The sequence below is a fragment of the Eptesicus fuscus genome, chromosome 5, assembly GCF_027574615.1.
Source record: "Eptesicus fuscus isolate TK198812 chromosome 5, DD_ASM_mEF_20220401, whole genome shotgun sequence".
NCBI classification, from domain to species: Eukaryota; Metazoa; Chordata; class Mammalia; order Chiroptera; family Vespertilionidae; genus Eptesicus; species Eptesicus fuscus.
The window spans coordinates 39495739-39513299 of record NC_072477.1 but is presented as its reverse complement, the minus strand read 5'-3'; the positions used below and the strand labels follow the sequence as shown (position 1 = coordinate 39513299).

General features: G+C 43.5%; 1 protein-coding gene across 1 annotated transcript; it reads left to right on the top strand.

Moving 5' to 3' along the window:
* The first annotated feature begins 293 nt into the window (after positions 1 to 293).
* Positions 294 to 12154, top strand: PTGER2 (prostaglandin E receptor 2). Its single transcript, XM_008139051.3, has 2 exons — positions 294 to 1188; positions 10719 to 12154. Exons 1-2 carry the CDS (start codon positions 349 to 351, stop codon positions 10959 to 10961), a joined length of 1083 nt encoding a protein of 360 aa, XP_008137273.2. The 5' UTR covers positions 294 to 348; the 3' UTR covers positions 10962 to 12154.
* Positions 12155 to 17561: the final 5407 nt, after the last annotated feature.

The following is a 17561-nucleotide window of genomic DNA, read 5'->3' as shown; positions in this document are numbered from 1 at the left end:
ACCAGGACGCGCGTGACTCCGCGCCCAGCACGCCCCCGGGCGGCGCGGAGGAGAAGGCAGCGGCCCTCTTCGCGCCCCCTCCGCGCGCGGAGGGCTTGGTGGGCGCGGGTCGGCGGGGGCCTCCTGCACCGCCCGGATGCTGCAGCCGAGCTCCCTCTGCCGCAGCTGTGGGCGACCCGGGCCGATCCTGCCCTCGGTGCGCGCGGGGGGCCGGAAGGGGGCTCTGGATTTCGATCCCTCCCTCTTTCCCTCTGGGTCCCGGAGCGCTCCAGCGTCCGGACCCTCCTCCTCCCAGTCCCAGGTGCCAGCCGGGCGAGGAGGACACGTCTCTGCTCCCGGCACCCCGCCATGGGCAACGCCTCCAATGACTCCCGGTTCGAGGACTGCGAGACTCGACAGTGGCTCCCCTCGGGCGAGAGCCCAGCCATCAGCTCCGTGATGTTCACGGCCGGGGTGCTGGGGAACCTCATCGCGCTGGCGCTGCTGGCGCGCCGCTGGCGGGGAGACGCGGGGCGCAGCGCCTGCCGCGGGAACTTCATCTCCTTGTTCCACGTGCTGGTGACCGAGCTGGTGCTCACCGACCTGCTGGGCACCTGCCTCATCAGCCCCGTGGTGCTGGCTTCGTACGCGCGGAACCAGACCCTGGTAGCCCTGGCGCCCGGGAGCCGCGCGTGCAACTACTTCGCCTTCTCCATGACCTTCTTCAGCCTGGCCACGATGCTCATGCTCTTCGCCATGGCCCTGGAGCGCTACCTGGCCATCGGGCACCCCTACTTCTACCAGCGCCACGTCAAGCGCCGCCGCGGCGTGGCCGTGCTGCCCGCCATCTACGCCGTCTCCCTGCTCTTCTGCTCCCTGCCCCTGCTGAACTACGGGCAGTACGTCCAGTACTGCCCCGGGACCTGGTGCTTCATCCGGCACGGCCGCCCGCTGTACCTGCAGCTCTACGCCACCCTGCTGCTGCTCCTCATCCTCGCGGTGCTCGCCTGCAACTTCAGCGTCATCCTCAACCTCATCCGCATGCACCGCCGGGGCCGGAGGGGCCGCTGCGGACCCGGCCTGGGCAGCGGCCGGGGCCCCGCCACCCGCAGGAGAGGGGAAAGGGTGTCCGTGGCGGAGGAGACGGACCATCTCATTCTCCTCGCTATTATGACCATCACCTTCGCCGTCTGCTCCTTGCCTTTCACGGTAAGTCACTCGCTCCGTTCCCGCAGCCCAGCCCTGCGCAGCCTTCTCACGCTCGCCCCCCTCTCACTCCCACTTTTCCGCCGCCGCCGCACACACTTGGGTAACATTGTAACAATGTGCCCTAAGTGTGTCCAGGTCTGTAGACTTCCCCTTGTCGCTTCTCACCTTGACCCCGCTTCCACCCCTCCCCAGTCCTGGTGCAAGGGCCTCCTGAGGCCAGTGTTTCTCAGATCGCGATCCAGTCCCACTGACAGGGAGCCTTGCCCCTCGCTCAGCCAGCCACACTCCTCATCCTAGAATCAAAGGCGCCTTAGGGGATCCCTCTCCGGCCACTGCTAGCCTGGCGTGGCCCCTTCCACCTCTGAGTGGTGGGCAATTCCATCTGACTTCCCTGAGCTGCGGTTTGGCCTCCTGGCACCCCGGTCCGCACACTGGCGCTAGTTCTCTATGCTTTGCCTGCTGTTTCTCCCAGGGCAACCTGTGGGACCCCACCCTTAGCATTCCAGCCGCCCTGGAGAATGGTCCCGGTGAGAAGGGTCCCTGTGGCAGAGCTTCAGAGCCCTCATTATTTGTTCGAAGAGTTCAGCAGCACCCCCCATCCCCCCCATCCCCCCAGGGTTCAACAGGTTTCCCAATTGACATATTGGTAGCACAACTCTTTGTGGCCATGAAAATTCGTAATACGTCTGCAATGGTAGTTAGAGGGAAAGCTGGGTGCCAAGGAACCAGATCCCTCTAAGAGGAGGCATTTGCACGCTTCTTACAAAACATCGTCTTGACGTCACGCTCAGAAATACACACAGGTGCTCTTCAGTCTATCACTGCGCCCTGGAGCACCACGCCGCCCCAGGAATGGCTGGTCCATCTCAGGGATGGGAGAGGTAGGCATGCCCAGCGCTCGCCATGACCCGGCGGGCCAGAGCCTGTCTGGAGCACTGAAAGAAAGGAGCCTAGGTACCGGATGGGTGCTGTCCTGGTTTGGGGCAACCTCAGCAGTTAGTTCGGTGATGCTGTGAGTTTGAGCCTCCTACGGTGTACCACCGAGCCTGGGATGTGTCCGAGCACCGGCTGGCCTCTTACAGAGGAATGGCAACTGGAAGTTCAGGCAGCTCCACTTCCGAAACGTCAGAAGAACAGGACTGACCCTGCAGGCAGCACATAGTTGTCAGTGACTCCCCCCCCCTGCCACGATCTTGGAGGGGAAAAAGGCGGGCAGTGCCTGCCATTAGCTGGTCTGAACTGTAGAAGCTGAAGAAGTAACTTTATCCTACTTCCCACCGTCATCACTGTCTTTTATTATCTTCATACGCTCATCTTCAGGGGTGGGAAAGGACACGGGGTTCTAAACGCCCGGATATGACCCTTCCCTGCCCCAAGTTAACCCCCTTTCCGAGCTACATTCTCTTCTCCCTGGTCCTCACTGTCCTCACTTCCACCCCATCCTTTGTCAGGGCAGAAGCTGGCCATTAAGTTATACTTGGAAGGGAATGAGGTGGAGCATGTAAAACGCACCCCGTTATCAAATGAAGAGGACTGTGGGAGGCTGCAATTCCCATCCCACCAACAGCAGGGAAGTCTGTGCAACAGAAATGCTATGATGTAGAAACCAACATGGCTTCTGTGGGTTTGTTATGTTTTACTGATAAAACCTATAAGATTATGTTAGGAGCTCAATCAGCTTTTCAGGGTTGGGAATACGATTCAGAATAAGTATCAAAGAAAGAAAGCATTTCAAGTTCCATTAAACAACTTAGAATTCAACCTGGGAGACATAAATCATCTCTGAATTGGGGAATGCCTGTCTTGGATAGGTGGGCCTTAGGATATCAGTTCTTGGAATTTTATTTATTATTTGTGAGTATGTATATAAAAATATTCCTGACCCTCAGCTACTTCAACAGCCTAGGGATGGGCTCAGAGGGAATCAGAAATGTGTGAAAGGATTGTTCTTTCCTTTCCTAAGCCGGGTAGAGGAAGAGAGCAGGAGGAAAGGGTCTCCCCTCTGAGCATGACTGATCTACTGCCTAAACTGTATTTTTCAAAACAAAGGCAGTGATTTTCAGTAGTTCCCCTGTTTTTAAGTAAATTTTCCTTCTATCATGAGGACTCTATCACCGCCACATGTTGTTTTCCAAATATATGTAATTTTATATACATATGAATATATATATATATATATATATATATATATATATATATATATATGCCTCCCCTTCATTTGATATTAAGCCAGGGGCAGATCCAGAGTTGCTACATGGAAAGGGCTTGGAGCTAAAAGTCTGGTTAGAAGGAATGGGGAGTAGGAGTTGGCTCTGAAGCTGTGTTTTTATTAGGATTGCCTGTTTATGGCATGGGAGGAGCTAGATGAAGATTATTTTGTCAGTAGATTCTTGGTTACTTGTCAGTTCCTTTATTTACACAGCACTTTAACCCTTAGGAAGTGTTACACTATCCCAACTTATTTCTTGGAGGGGCTTATCTGATAATTCACAACTCATGGCTACAGTTTGGTGCATACATTCTGTTGTTTCAAAATGCTCATCACGTGCCCCGTGGGACACCTTTCCCCCTTATCCTTTTAGTTTATTGGCCCACACTGAGACTGTGGTCAGAAATGGCCTACACCAGTCTCCCACCTGAGCCAGGAACCATTTCCTTCCACACATCCAAACTGGCGACACTGTCAGACAAGGCAAAGGCTCGTGGTTACCTTTGGACATTCCCATGTTCCTCTCCCAGAGCACATGCGGTCACGAGCCACAAATGTGAGCCACATGTACAATTTAAGACGTGCTAGTAGCCACACAACAAAAAATAAATGGAAACAGATATTAATTTTAATCAACATATTTTCTTTAACTCAAATTATATAAAGTATTATCAATTTAAAATGTAATCAAGGTAAAATCATTCTTAGTGAGCTATTCCCACTAATTTGCTTCCTTGCATCCCAGAAAATACTGGCAATTTACCCTCTTTTTGCCTGTTCCTACCAGGGCTGCTTTCTGTCCCTTACAAGTGGCCCCGCAAGGAGGAGAATTCACAGCTGTGTGCCCAATGGGACACCTGCTTGTGTCAGCACTGTAGGAGTTGGGGAAGGAGGAGAGTGGGGATTTAGGAAGCCTGTAACGACTAATGTCATGTCGAAGGTGTGGGCAGGTCAGAATTACTGCTTCCTCCAAGGGTCTCAGTCTAGGACTTCCTAAGTTTGGGAAGTACAACTATCAAAATGTAAAATACCCAGAGCCCCGTGATGAAGTCAAGTTCAACCTCAAAAATCATTATTATCATCAACAACAAGATGGCTAACATTTTTAAGCACTAATTTTTACATACACTAACCCATTCTCTTCATAACAACCTGTAAAATAGGTAGTATTATTATTCCCATTTCCCACCCACAGCTGGTGAGTGTTGGAGACAGGATTCAAAGCCAGGCAGTGTAAGCACAGAGCTTATGCTTTAACCACAATACTATCAGGCAAGAAATTGCTCATTTCAGGGGTACCATATGAGAAAATTAATCCAAAATTTCGAAGAGAAATTGTGAAGATGTTATAAATATCAGGACCACTTTGCCTCTTAATTCCAACTTATAAGCTTTAAAAGGAAAATGGCAAAGACCTTTTTCTCCATGTCTGATCAAAGGGCATGCGCTGGGCCCGGTGTGCGTGGTTCCTTTTTTCTTCTCCACACACCTGTGAATTAAAAGGCTGAGACGGAGGTTTAAGGAGATTGGATAATGTAAATGCTGCTCTAAATAAGAAACATTCAGATTACCTCTCAGGTAAAGTCTTCTATTGGTACCATAAAACATTTCTTAACTGATTAAAAAAAAAGGGGAGGGGCACGTGTTGTTTAGGAAATGACGTTATTTTGGTTGTTCAGTATGAAATCCTTAATGGGACCAACAACATATTCCAAAACCAAACTGTTTACGTACTAAAGGGATATTGTATAAATTAATAAATTCCTCCTTATGTTAATCAGCTGTTGCCATCATTTCACAGAGACAAATAGAAACTTTCTTCATGAAATGGAACCGAATGCAGGAAATACATCAGACTCCATTCTTGCCTCCGATACTGTTTGTGTCTTCATTCCCAACTACGTCAAGCCACTTTCTCACTACTTTACTAATACCCGGGCGTAGCTTCTGTCATTTTAAACTGTTTTCCACATGCCATTAGGATAAAGTGCTTATGCATTTTATTCAGTTCTAAAATTTCAAGAGTGAACCATCAACTCATTCTAAAAATGTCTTCATCTTTAGAAATTCTTTGGGGCTATAATTTCCAGGTAATACTGATTTGTGGAAATCTGATCTTTGTGATACAGAACAAATTTCAAGTAAACAATACGGGAGTTTGGAGTTTTCCTGTTCATTCTTAGTACTCTTTATGACATGAACAGGCGTTATGAAACTGATCAGTTACATACATGGAAAGTATCACAATTCTAGTAGGAATGGAAGAGCAATCCAGAAATCTCTCTGCGCAACCCCAGTGAACTTTGCTTGGTGATATTTTAAGTTAATATCCATGTAAGTTAATATTTGTGCATCACTAATGATGTGTTTGGGGATTGTTGAAATCGTTTTAATACACATTACTTTCTGAGAGAACTAAGTTTTCTTATATGAGTGTTTTCACTCGATATATTTTCCTTTGCATGTTGATATTATGAAATGGTGGCTGTGAATAAAAGCACAATTACACTGAGTTTTTTAAATGTAGACAACAAGAACCATAGTCCTTTTTTCAAAAGGGAAGTCATGTGTTATGTCTCCACCCTTGGTTGAGTTAATCATCACTGTTTCATATGATTAAGATCTTAACTTAAAGAAAAACAGCTTTTAGGGATGGTATATTTCTTTTTTTTTTTTTTGACATTTCAAGAGCCCATCACAGTACTGAGTTAAAGGCGGGGGGAGAAGAGTAGAAATGGTGTGTGATTGATCTATGTGTTTCAGGAGGGCAATCAACAAGTCTCTTTCCACCTAAAGGCCCAGTTAACTTGCAACCTGGTCTGCTTAGTTTCCTTGGCTTCTCCTGGCTTCTATTTTGAAGTTTCTGATCACCATTCCCCATCCTCATTTTGACTAACATTTTTAAGTGTCTCAAAGTATATCAAGATGTACCAAGGTTCATTTTTCTCACACTATTCCGCTCCCTGAAATTGCACCCACTATAGCAGAAAACTAGACTTAAGGCCTCTGCAGCTGCCTATGTGTGATGGGACGGGCTGAGGGAAAGTGCATTTGGGAAAGGCGAACAGTTCCTGTACACCAGCACTCCATGGACAGGGCATAGGTCACTTGGAAATCACTTGCAAAATCTTACGTTTATCTGAGTTCTGGGTAGATGGTTCATAGTGTCCAACATTTTCTCGAAGGGTTTAGAGTCACCACCCTGGAATATACAGGCCCAGAGCTCCCAACCTTAGCATTAACTCGCCTTTGTGTCTGGCGCTGGGATCACCTGGAGCACAAGGCCGGGGACACTCTTTAGTAGTGGAACCACATCCATGTCCCTCTTTCCTTCTAAAGGGAAGTGGGCGCCTGTTCCCTCTACCACAAAGCACCTATGATTTGGGGGAGGGGTTTCTTTAAAATATCAATTACCTGAAAAATAACCTCCCTGTGAATTTTTTTTAAAGAATGAATTATGCAAAGCCTAAAGCCAGGACACTCACTAATGTCTTCACAGGGAAGATAAATATATAAAAATCTCTGCCTGCAATTTAGTTGTAGGAAGTGGGGGAAAGAAAAGCACCCAAAGAAAGCCATGTAGCTACTTAGATATAGCCATGGCTCTTAACAGTGACACCCATAAACCTCTGTGCCACCTTTAAAAAGGTGTCCGACAAACCCACAATTGAGTCAGTCCCTGGTCGATGTTATATGAGTCCCTACATCACAGGCTGGCAACAGAGTAGTGGCTAAAAGAAAAATTTGGGTCCCACTGCTTGAACATGACTTCAGGGCTTCCCCACTTATCTGGAGTGTGATTTGGGACAAAGTAAGTAATCTTCTAAGCTTTGGTTTCCTCCTTACTAAAATGGGAGTAATAATGTTTTGCGGGTCCATATAAGGACTAAATAGAATAAGACTTAGCATCATGCCTGGTACATGTAGGTATTCAGTACATATTAGCTGCTATATCCATAGGATTCCAAAGGAAAATTAGATTGTATGTTAAAGATCAGGAATTCAGGAAGCTTCAAGTCATTTGTTTGATTGGCCAGGCCTGAGCAGGTATTCTGTTTTTATTTCAGGTGTTAGGTAAGGTTCTAAAGCAGGGTTCTCAACCTTGGCTGCACATTAGAATCCCATGAGGGGGAGAGGGGACTAACACTCGAATATTTTTAACACTCCTTGGGTAATTTCAGCCAGATAAAGTTCTCATTTGCTCTAAAATTCTGAAACCACTATGTGGTTGTATTGATGGTATGAAGTAGCTCAAACAAACAGTATCCAGTCAGTGTCAAGATGAAGTTTTCCACAGGAGGATGCAAGGATTCTATAAAAGATGAAACAAACAAACAAACAAAACCCACTTATTTTCATCTGTGCAGCTTTGTAGGCATCATAGTCTTAATAAAGCCTAGTAGAGAGGCCTATCCTAAGGAATTAAAATTATCTTGACTCATTTACATTAGCACTTGGTATTTTCCTTATAGCAAATTTATTTGTAGTATGTGCAAAAATATGTATAAATTCTACCAGCCTCTGAAGCAAAATGGCACTGAAACGTGATAATTGACTTCTATGCAATGTGTCAGCCTTTAATTAAAACGAGGGATTGGCTGGAGGGAGAAGGGAATTGGGAATTATTGTTTAATGGGTAGAGTTTCAGTTTGGGAAGATGAAAAGAGTTGTAGAAATGGATGGTGGTGATGGTTGCTGTTCTGTTCTTTTATGAGATGGCCAGTCAAGTGTGGCCACAAGAGAAGACAAGAGAACAAAGTTGATTGTACTCCCAGGGCCTAGAAACAGGAAGGACTGAACAACACCAAGGACCACATGGGAAAGTACTAGTGCAAGTCGGGAGGCAGGGGCAGGAGCTGGGGGAGCCTGGGCGCGGCCTTCATTGGAGTTCCCGAGGGAAAGGCGAGGCAAGGCGGGGTGACCAGTGTAGGACTGGCTATTGGAATCATTTCAGCAGGCTCTAGGCTGCAGGACTGGCCCCTAGTTGCCTGGTACTGGGCGCTGGCAAGATTAAGGCAGAGAAATATTGCCTCTTGGGATATAAAGCCAGACAGAGGGGCTCTGGATTGGTTAGTCTGCCTATCGAAGGATTGCTCCCAGGTGAGCCCTTGGCTATCTCTAAGAATTGACCATCCATGAAGGGGCAGTCTCTCCCCAGCCAGAAAGCTTTGTAGTATGTCAAAACATCATAATGTACAGAAAATGAAAAATATAATACAGTTGCACAACAGTGTGAATGCACTTAATGACACTGAATTGTACACGTGAAAATGGTAAATTTTGTTACGGACATTTTATAATAATAATAATCATCATCATCATCATAATCATCCAGTATCCACAAGATAAAAAATGGTGAACTCTAGACAAAAGACAAGAACCAATTTTTTTAAAAAATGCAGAGGTCAGAGAAGACATCTTACATTAAGAACTTCAAGGGCTGCTGAAGTTTATATCTCTTCCAAGAGTAAAACAAGAAATTGTCTTCTGCAAAATATTGGCCAGCTCCTGAAAAGCTAATTTTAAGCATTTTTAACAATTTGCATAGTGGATGAAATGGAAACAAATAGTACAGAATTGCTTCATAGTCTAAAACAATTTCTCACTTCTCATTGCTCTGTCATACTCCAAGGAGACCAGGAACTGAAAACCTGACTCATCTTCACAGTGAAGCCGTGACACTAGAATGCCAGGCCCTCCCTACACTGCCCATCTGCTAGCCAATGCAGTGTTAATCAAAGTCTTTGGCAAAACTAGGTTATAAAACTCAGACTTTTCTGCTACCAAGTGCTCGTGTGTGTGTGTGTGTGTGTGTGTGTGTGTGTGTGTGTATGTATGTGTGTGTGTACACGCGCGCGCGCACCCATGCATATGGTGACTGATATATCTTAATCTGCCAGATTTATATACAATGTTATCCTGAATTTCTAAATTCCAAAATCACTCCTTAAAGACACCATATAAGTCCTGTATAGTTCTCATCTAAAATAATTCAGCTGCCAAGAAAATTATTGCCCCACTGCATATCCCCACCTAACTTTCTCTTCTCTCTATAATCAGGGAATCCACCATCAGTCTTCTTTTTCCTTACTCATCTGCCAAGTCTTTTCTCCATTCCCTATGCCAAGATTCTCTGGCATAAACACCTGTGGCTGCCAAACCTTCCTGCTATTGTCCTAACGTAAGCAATGCAGACAGGACCACTCTCCCCCCTCCCTGCAATTTGCTTTGTATATTCATTCGTCAGATGCCTACAGAGTAAGCAGGAGAGAAGGAAATAAAACATTCCTTCCGCTGGTGAAGGAGAGTGGAAGAAATAAGGAATAGCTTTCTACCTCGTGGGCCCCCGTTGGCAAGAAAGTCCCTGAAACATTATAAAGTGGTTTTAAACGACTGGGTGTGATTTACATCTGTTTTCCTCTTTTCTGTAAGCTGTGTGGGAAGTGTTTGATCTTTATCGAGCACGTACAGTTCCACTCCTTTTAATCTGACCAAAAAGTTGTGTTGCTCCCTAAACATCTAAGAAATCCCATGAGAGCTGGTATCCCAGCATGAAAACATTGGCCCACATGTAAAGATGGGTCAGCCTCTCAGTGGTTAAGACATTGCTCTGAAGACCTTTGCTGTAACATCGGCGACCGGGATGGAGCACATGGTGAGCAAAGCACCGGTGCCAAGAGAGCTGGCACCTGTGTCTTGACTCCACCACCAAACAGCCCTGGGTACTTGGGCGAGTCGCCGAACTTCTCTGCACCTCGGGGTCCTCATTGGTGAAATGGAGAGAATAACTAACACTGTGGGGCACTTACTAAGTGAGCGCTGTTTTACATAGCTTATACATATTACTTCCTGTCCTCTTCCCAACTCAGAAGTGGGTGTTGTTGCTATTACCACCTGTTCTACAGATGTCACTGAGGCACAAAGAGGTTAGATTCTTACTTCTGGTCCCAAAGCTATATATGGAACCTGGGTTCAAACCAGGCAGTCCAGTGGCCAGAATCCATGCTCTGTTGTGTTTCCTCTCGCACTGAATTGTGATCATCAAATCAGATTAAGTATCTGGAAGTGAATGTAACATGCTGTTATTAACTTTCCTGAAGTTCACTTCCTCATCCGCCAAAAGGAGACAATACTTCAGTTTCAGGGTTTCTGAAAGGCATAAACCCACGGAAGAAGAGTGAGAATTTGCTATCCACCTTTCACCACCGCCACCACACACAAAACAGGTTTTGCTTTAAATCTGAAGAAACTGCATATGGTCTAAGCCTGTCCACTGTGATAATGTACAACTAACATCATTTCCCCCTTTTGCTTCTTACAGATTTTTGCATATATGAATGAAACCTCTTCCCGAAGAGAAAAGTGGGACCTCCAAGCACTTAGATTTTTATCAGTCAATCCGATCATCAACCCTTGGGTCTTTGCCATCCTGAGGCCCCCTGTTCTGAGACTCATGCGTTCGGTCCTCTGTTGTCGGGCTTCATTAAGAACACAAGATGCAACAGAAACTTCCTGTTCTACGCGGTCAAATGCCAGTAAACACACTGACCTTTGTAGACAATAGCTAAGAAGTGCTTAGTTAGCCAGCATCTGGAAGATCATTCTGAAATGGTTCCTTGGAGAAATGAGAAAAGTAGTTTGTAAACAAAATGAAGCTACCCTAATAAGACAGAGGAAATCAACCTTTCAGCAGTGGTTTAGGCTACAGAGGAGCTGACAAGCACTTCCTGGAAGGTGTCAGGAGGAGCTATGGAAATCCACCCTCCATGAGCATGTTACATGGCCTTTTAGATGAACAACCAACTGCATTAAAGATCGGTTGCCTTTTGATTGAAGCTTTCCCGTTGGATGAGAAAGCATGTGGTTTTGTAATCTGTTTAAAACCTGAAAGAGTTACTGTGTGTTTTCCATTTACTCTTCTGTGTTACTACTGTTATAAACATACAGTGCACGGTCAGACCAGGTAAAACTTCATATGTGTTTTTCTAGGACATAGATATATGGGAGCAACCAAGCCTCATGTTCTGTGATTGCTTAAGAAACCTTTTCTTTGGAAAATGAGTTTTCGAATCATAGGCACTTTGTAGTATAATATCTGTGTGTGGGGGGGGGACGGTAGGAATACTCTCTCCTCACTGCGGTATTACTAGTAGAAGAGTAGACTCAGTTGGTTAATGTCAGCTTTTTCACTAGTCCTCCGGAAGCTGTGTGTCAAAGTATCAGATTATTTATTTTATAATGTCCACTAGTAATTAAGAAAATGTCAGGAATTTTCCAAGAAATAATAGACTAGTAAGAGAGTTGATTCTGATTCATACTCTTCATTCTATTTCCAGGGGAGAGTATATGTCGCTATGTCTGAAGCCACGTATTTAGGGTTAAAAACTGAAAAATCTAGTCAATTCTTCAGATACACTGGAACCCTTTTAATGCTGGTGTTGAGGCCATGACTGACATCTACTTTATAAGATGATTGTGTTGTAGCAAAATTCATCTGCCCATATTTTTATCCAGGAAACATGGTTGACTAATACTACATAGGAAATCCTGTATCAGTGAGTCATATCTTTATATATTTCTACATCTAAATGTTTGGCCTGGTGTAAACTCAGCATCAAACTATTTCAGTGAATTTGCACTGTTTAATCATATCTTAGTTACTGTGTAAACTCATCTGAAATGTTACAAAAATAAACTATAAAACAAAAATTTGAAAATGAAATAGTATTTGCTAAATCCTTCCAAATAACATTGAATAGCTAGAATAGATATAATATTTTTTCAATGAGATAGAAAAAAATTTAACTTGGCAGGTTTTTAAAGTATGGTTGCATTGTAAATTAGAGTTTAAAATATTCAATATAGTATTTGGTACTAGAGGATTTTTTTCCTTCCACCATGATCTTCCAAGTAGTAGAACCATCTTTTTTTTTTTTCCCAGTGAGTGTTATTACAAGATAGCTGTTATAAAAAAAAAAAAAAAAGGGATGTCAGTTTTTTCCAAAATCTCATTGAGTTGCTTACGTAAAAACATTTCCTATAAGTAGTTATCAAACTAGATGATCACTTGGAGTTTTTTTCAAACCATTCTAGGCACCAGTGTATTTGACACAATCTATGTCAAATCAGCTCTTATTTTAAAAAGAATAAATAAATGATTTGCTTTTCTACTAACTTAAACAAACCAGGCAAAATTTAACTTAATTAAATTCTGCACATGTAAATAAATCTTCCCTGTCTACCAAGTAGAAGGAATTAAGCTCATGGGTAATTCCTAAACATAAAATTCTGAGGTTACTTTGAATCTGGAAGATTGAATTCTTTCATCAGATGGGTGTGTGTTTTTTCCTCCAAATGAAAATGTTAACTACGTTCCTTCACCCCACCTCACCACCCCCCCAAAAAAATCTGGAATAATGCCTGATAACTTTTTTTAAAAAGCAAACTTGGACATAATATCACTAGTGGGAACAAAATAATTCACTCTGGCTGCCCAAAATATAACAGTTTAAGACATTTAAGAACTGGTAGATTTCTAGAGCTTTATTTCCTAGTTTACTCCTGTTTCTTGCACTGTGTTAAATGACTATTTCGTTTGCACTGATATATACATAGAAGGAATTGAAGATAAAAATCCTATGTAATAGTCATTCACCTAGTATGAATGGTAATTTAAAGGCAACGGAAAAATTTACTAGGATTAGGTATATGTGGATATTTCTTTTTTTTTAAATCCCACCTCATCAGACATACTTGTTTAGGTTTACTGAGTCATTTTCAAGTTAAATGAAAAACACTGAACTTAGCCTGGTATATTAAAGAACCAAACTGTGATGAAAGAAGACCTGGATTTTAGTCTTTGCCCTCGACAGTCAGTGGAATGAAAAGGGAGAAAGAATGTATAGTGGATATTCACCTCAAAATGCCAGCCCCAACTTTAGGTGTCCAGTAACGGGCCAAAGCAGTCTGTTCTGAGCTGAATTATTGCTGGACAGTTCACTGTGCTCCCAGGTCATCTTTCCCAGGAAATAACTGGGAAATTCTCATCCTAAATTGTGGCCTTGAATCTCCAAAGATACTGTAGGGACCCGAGTTTACTTAGAAGCTTTAGAAAGCCTCTCCAGAAGACCTGAACCTCAGAGAGTTTGAATCCAGAATCAGACCTTGAACCAGACCAAAGCTCTAGAAACAGCACCCACCCCAAATCGCCATGCTGGCAGAGGCTGCAAGCCCTGAGCGGCAGGGCAGGCAAAGCCGAGCCACATCACTACATTTTCAGTGTAATTCAGTTCAACTGTTAGCGCCCCTGCCTGCTCCTGTCAATGCACATTGAAAGGAAGATTGTCCTAATGTTAATGTAATGTCATTTCTGATTTGAACCAAGAAAAAAAAAACACTGTAGTCAGGTTTAGAATTTGATGACTTAGCAAAGTCTAAGGCTAAGCCAATTAGCTAGCACTTGAGCAGAGGTTTATTTATTTCCCTTAGCCAGATGTAGTGGTTTAAGCCAATCAAATGGTTTTCTGAATCTGAGAAGAATCCCTACTTGAGCCGTTCACAGATAGAGAAGCAGTCTTGTCTGCAAACGAGTGATTTATATGTAAGGACTTACAAAGCCTACTTATACAGGTGGTGTTGCAACTTGAATATTTGATGTCTATTTTCTGTCTTCATCAAACACTTAACTCCATTGGATTTCCTCTCCAAGGGCACATTTATAACATACCTCCAATCACTAACAGCATTATAATTGATTGCTTTTAAATTTACAAAGCATTTGATTGCCTGAGTGAAATACACTATGGAAAGAAATGTTGTTTTAGCAATTCCCCAAAGCTATAGTCTAACTTATACATGGGGCCAAGGCCATACATTGGGCATTAATTTTTTATTTCAGAAAGTTACTCGTTTTTGTTCTGGTAGATTGTGTGATTTTTTTTTTATTGTAAGTAAATTTCCTTGAGTTATATTTTTTTATTTACTGTACAATGTCTGTACTATTAAAGGTCAGTTTGAGTGGTTTAATTCTGCGATATTCGTGTTTTGTTTGTTAAAATCTGCCAAGAGTCAAATATGTTAGTGAGGATTCCAACTGAAGGAGATGACACACTCAAAAGGGTGACTCAGGGCTGTTGAATGAAAGGAATATTTACAGAGAAGGAGAGGGAAGGATCCCTTGCAGCTGTTATCACTCATAAGCCAGAAGGCACAAGCGAGGAGCAGTTTCTGGAAACCAGTGAGAGCTGTAGGAGGTTCCACCCAGCAGGAGCTATGGCCTTCAGGAGGGAAGCACAGTTGCTGCCACCACAGGGCGGAAATGAAGGGACTACCTGGAGAACCTCTCCTCCTGCTCTCTATTAGTCTGCTTGTTCCTCCCATTGGTCAAACCCAACCTTAATCCAGACAGTAAGAGGAACCTGGGTAATGAAGCCCCGAGTATGGGTGGAGAGTAGATTTAGAGGGGAAAATGGAGAATATTCAGCATAAGTAGATTAAAAATACGTGTGTGTTTTTTTGTTTTGTTTTGTTTTTGTGTGTTTTTGTGTGTGTGTGTGTGTGTGTGTGTGTTTGTTTTTTTTAGTTATACCTACACAAAAAGTGAAACCACAAAATGGGCAACCTCTCTTCCTGAAGTTTACTCCAAATAGATAGATACCCAAGCCTGGGGAATAGGGATCAGTCCCATCTGTATGGAAAGGAGTAAAATACTGTAGATTTCTTTACCTCAATATTTGTCATTGGCTAGGTGCTCTCTGAGACTGAGCATATACCTCTCTCCTACTCTGGAGGCAGTTAATATGATCAGGGCAGAGAAAGGGGACCAGACCAAAGCATCTTTCAGTTTACCCTGCCCACAGACCTATAGCTTATAGCTATTCCTAAGCAGAACAAAGGGAGACAGCCATGTATACTGGCCTGGAAATGTGCTGAAGCCTTATTTTTAAGAAGGGCCACTGAGTGAGAAAAAGCTCACTACAATGCTGAGGGCATGCCATATCCCCAAATTTAACATAAGCTGGGGTAGGTCTATACAGCTGTTATCTAGAAAGAATATATGTAACAACTCAACAATTCTGCATAGTTTAAAATGCTGATAAAAAAATACCATGAAAAAGCAAATTTTAACAAACTGAAAAGAGATTGGACAAAGTATGATGCCTCAGGCCATCTGTCCATGTTGTCTTTTCTGTATCACAGAATTTGTCTTTACTTTGTCTTTACTCTCTCGCCTCCCCTCCTGGAAAATACTTTTCCTAGCACACACTGTCTCCTGTCCCCTCCATCACTAGATCCTGTCCTCCTTCATGCACACACTCAACCTTTCCCTTTTTGGCAAATTCTAGATTTACCAGGAGATATTAAAGATCTGTCAGACTGCCGGGAGTTTCTCAGACAAGTTATTTAACCTCTCTCACTCTATAAAATAATAATAATGAAATCATCTATCTCCTCAATTATTTTGAAGATTAAACAAGTAACTGCATGTAGGACATTCAGCATAGTGCCTGGATGTGGTAATGAAATTAGGAATTACTATTATCTTAGATGCCCAGTTCAGTGGCCCCTCTGATTTCCTCACACACATCTGACTCAAATTGCTCCCTGTTGTTTGGGGTTGTGGTGCTAGGGGTCATGGGATCTATTTGTTAATTCTGGGTAACTGTCAAGAATGATCATGATAATAAGCACATAGGACAAGTTTGTATTTCAGAAAATGTAGTGGAGACTGGCACCCAGGGGACAATGTAGAACGTGTAAGCATGAAAGAGGAGACCAGGAGAGACAGAAGGACAACAGGACACAGAACGTGGTTCATGTCCCCTCAATGGAGGCATGGAAGAGAATGAAATGTGTTTCAGACAGGACATGTCTGTGTCAGGAAACACAACTCTATCACAAAGCTACAATCTTCTGAAGATCCCCAGAGTAAGTCCACGCCATGTGCCACAGGTGACCTTTTCATGTTCCTGAAACCAGCATCCAAGACTTCCTTCCCTTCTCCAGGCAAAACATTCCTCATTTCCTCAACTGGCCCTTATGTGATACCTCACCACTTGGGTCCCTTCCTTCAGATCCTATCCAAGCTATAAGTGCCCATCTTAAGCTGCTGGGCCAGAACCAAACATCAATTAATAATTCAAGACCAGTCTTGTCAGTACTGAATGCTGCTCTGTCAGCTGCTGGCTTGATCCGTACCTTGTACTTCCATTAATGCAACCTGAGATTACAAAGCTTTATTAGCAACAAGGTTGTGCTTTATAATCTTCAACAAATGAAAGAAGCAACAACATTGCATGTTACTAGAGGTAAGCTGGGTGTGCAGCGGTGAGGGAGTTGCTCATAAGGACATCCCCATAAGATATCCTTATGATTGTGGTGCTGATCTTGCCTCCTGAGACCACAGAGCATCTCGGGTTCTCATTAGTCATTTGCCTATAACTTTTCGGATTGGACTCTGTAGACTAGGGATGGGGAGCTTTGAGTTTATCCACTGAACCTGGCCTTTTGTGTCAACAACTGGTCCTTGAAATGATGTGAAACTGGATCAGCGCCAGAGCCCAAAGAACAATTTTTCCCTTGAAAATGGAACTCACTATTTTTAGTTATCCAATGAGATTTTTGCTAGAATTAACTGGCCAATACTCATCTCAGCCCTAAGAGTGTGTCTGATATATCCTGATGAACATTTAAAAATTGCCACAGCTGCACCATTCAACATTGAGGAGAGTTGAGACTATCTTTCAGCTCTTAGAGAGCTTCTCAACATGCCCACACTGGGAATAGCTCAGAGAAACCAGCCAGAAAGCCCTGGACATTTGAAAACTCAACATTAAATTTTTATGTTTTTAAAAATAAGTGTCCTCGTGTGACTTGTAAAATGGAAGACATGATAACCAAAACACAGCGAGCGGCATGCTGTGGTGTACCACTATTTGACCTGTAAAAATAAATCTTCCTGCTGTGAGTAGGCGTTCCGATAAAAGAAGAGCACGCTTTACCATAAACGAGAGATCTCTAGTCTCTTTACTACCTATTATGGTGATCGGAGAAACACTAGCGCAGATGGTCACATCTTTCCATGAAATGCCAGTTTGGAAAACTAAGGAAGATGGAGAGTCCGCTTCCTGTCTTTCTTCTACAAATAGCTTCTGTGTTCTCAATT

Excerpts from the sequence above, each read along its gene's own strand:
- PTGER2 (XM_008139051.3), top strand. The coding sequence starts at position 349 with ATGGGCAACGCCTCCAATGACTCCCGGTTCGAGGACTGCGAGACTCGA. Across the intron at positions 1,189-10,718 it reads TCTGCTCCTTGCCTTTCACG|ATTTTTGCATATATGAATGA; the intron begins GTAAGTCACTCG and ends TGCTTCTTACAG.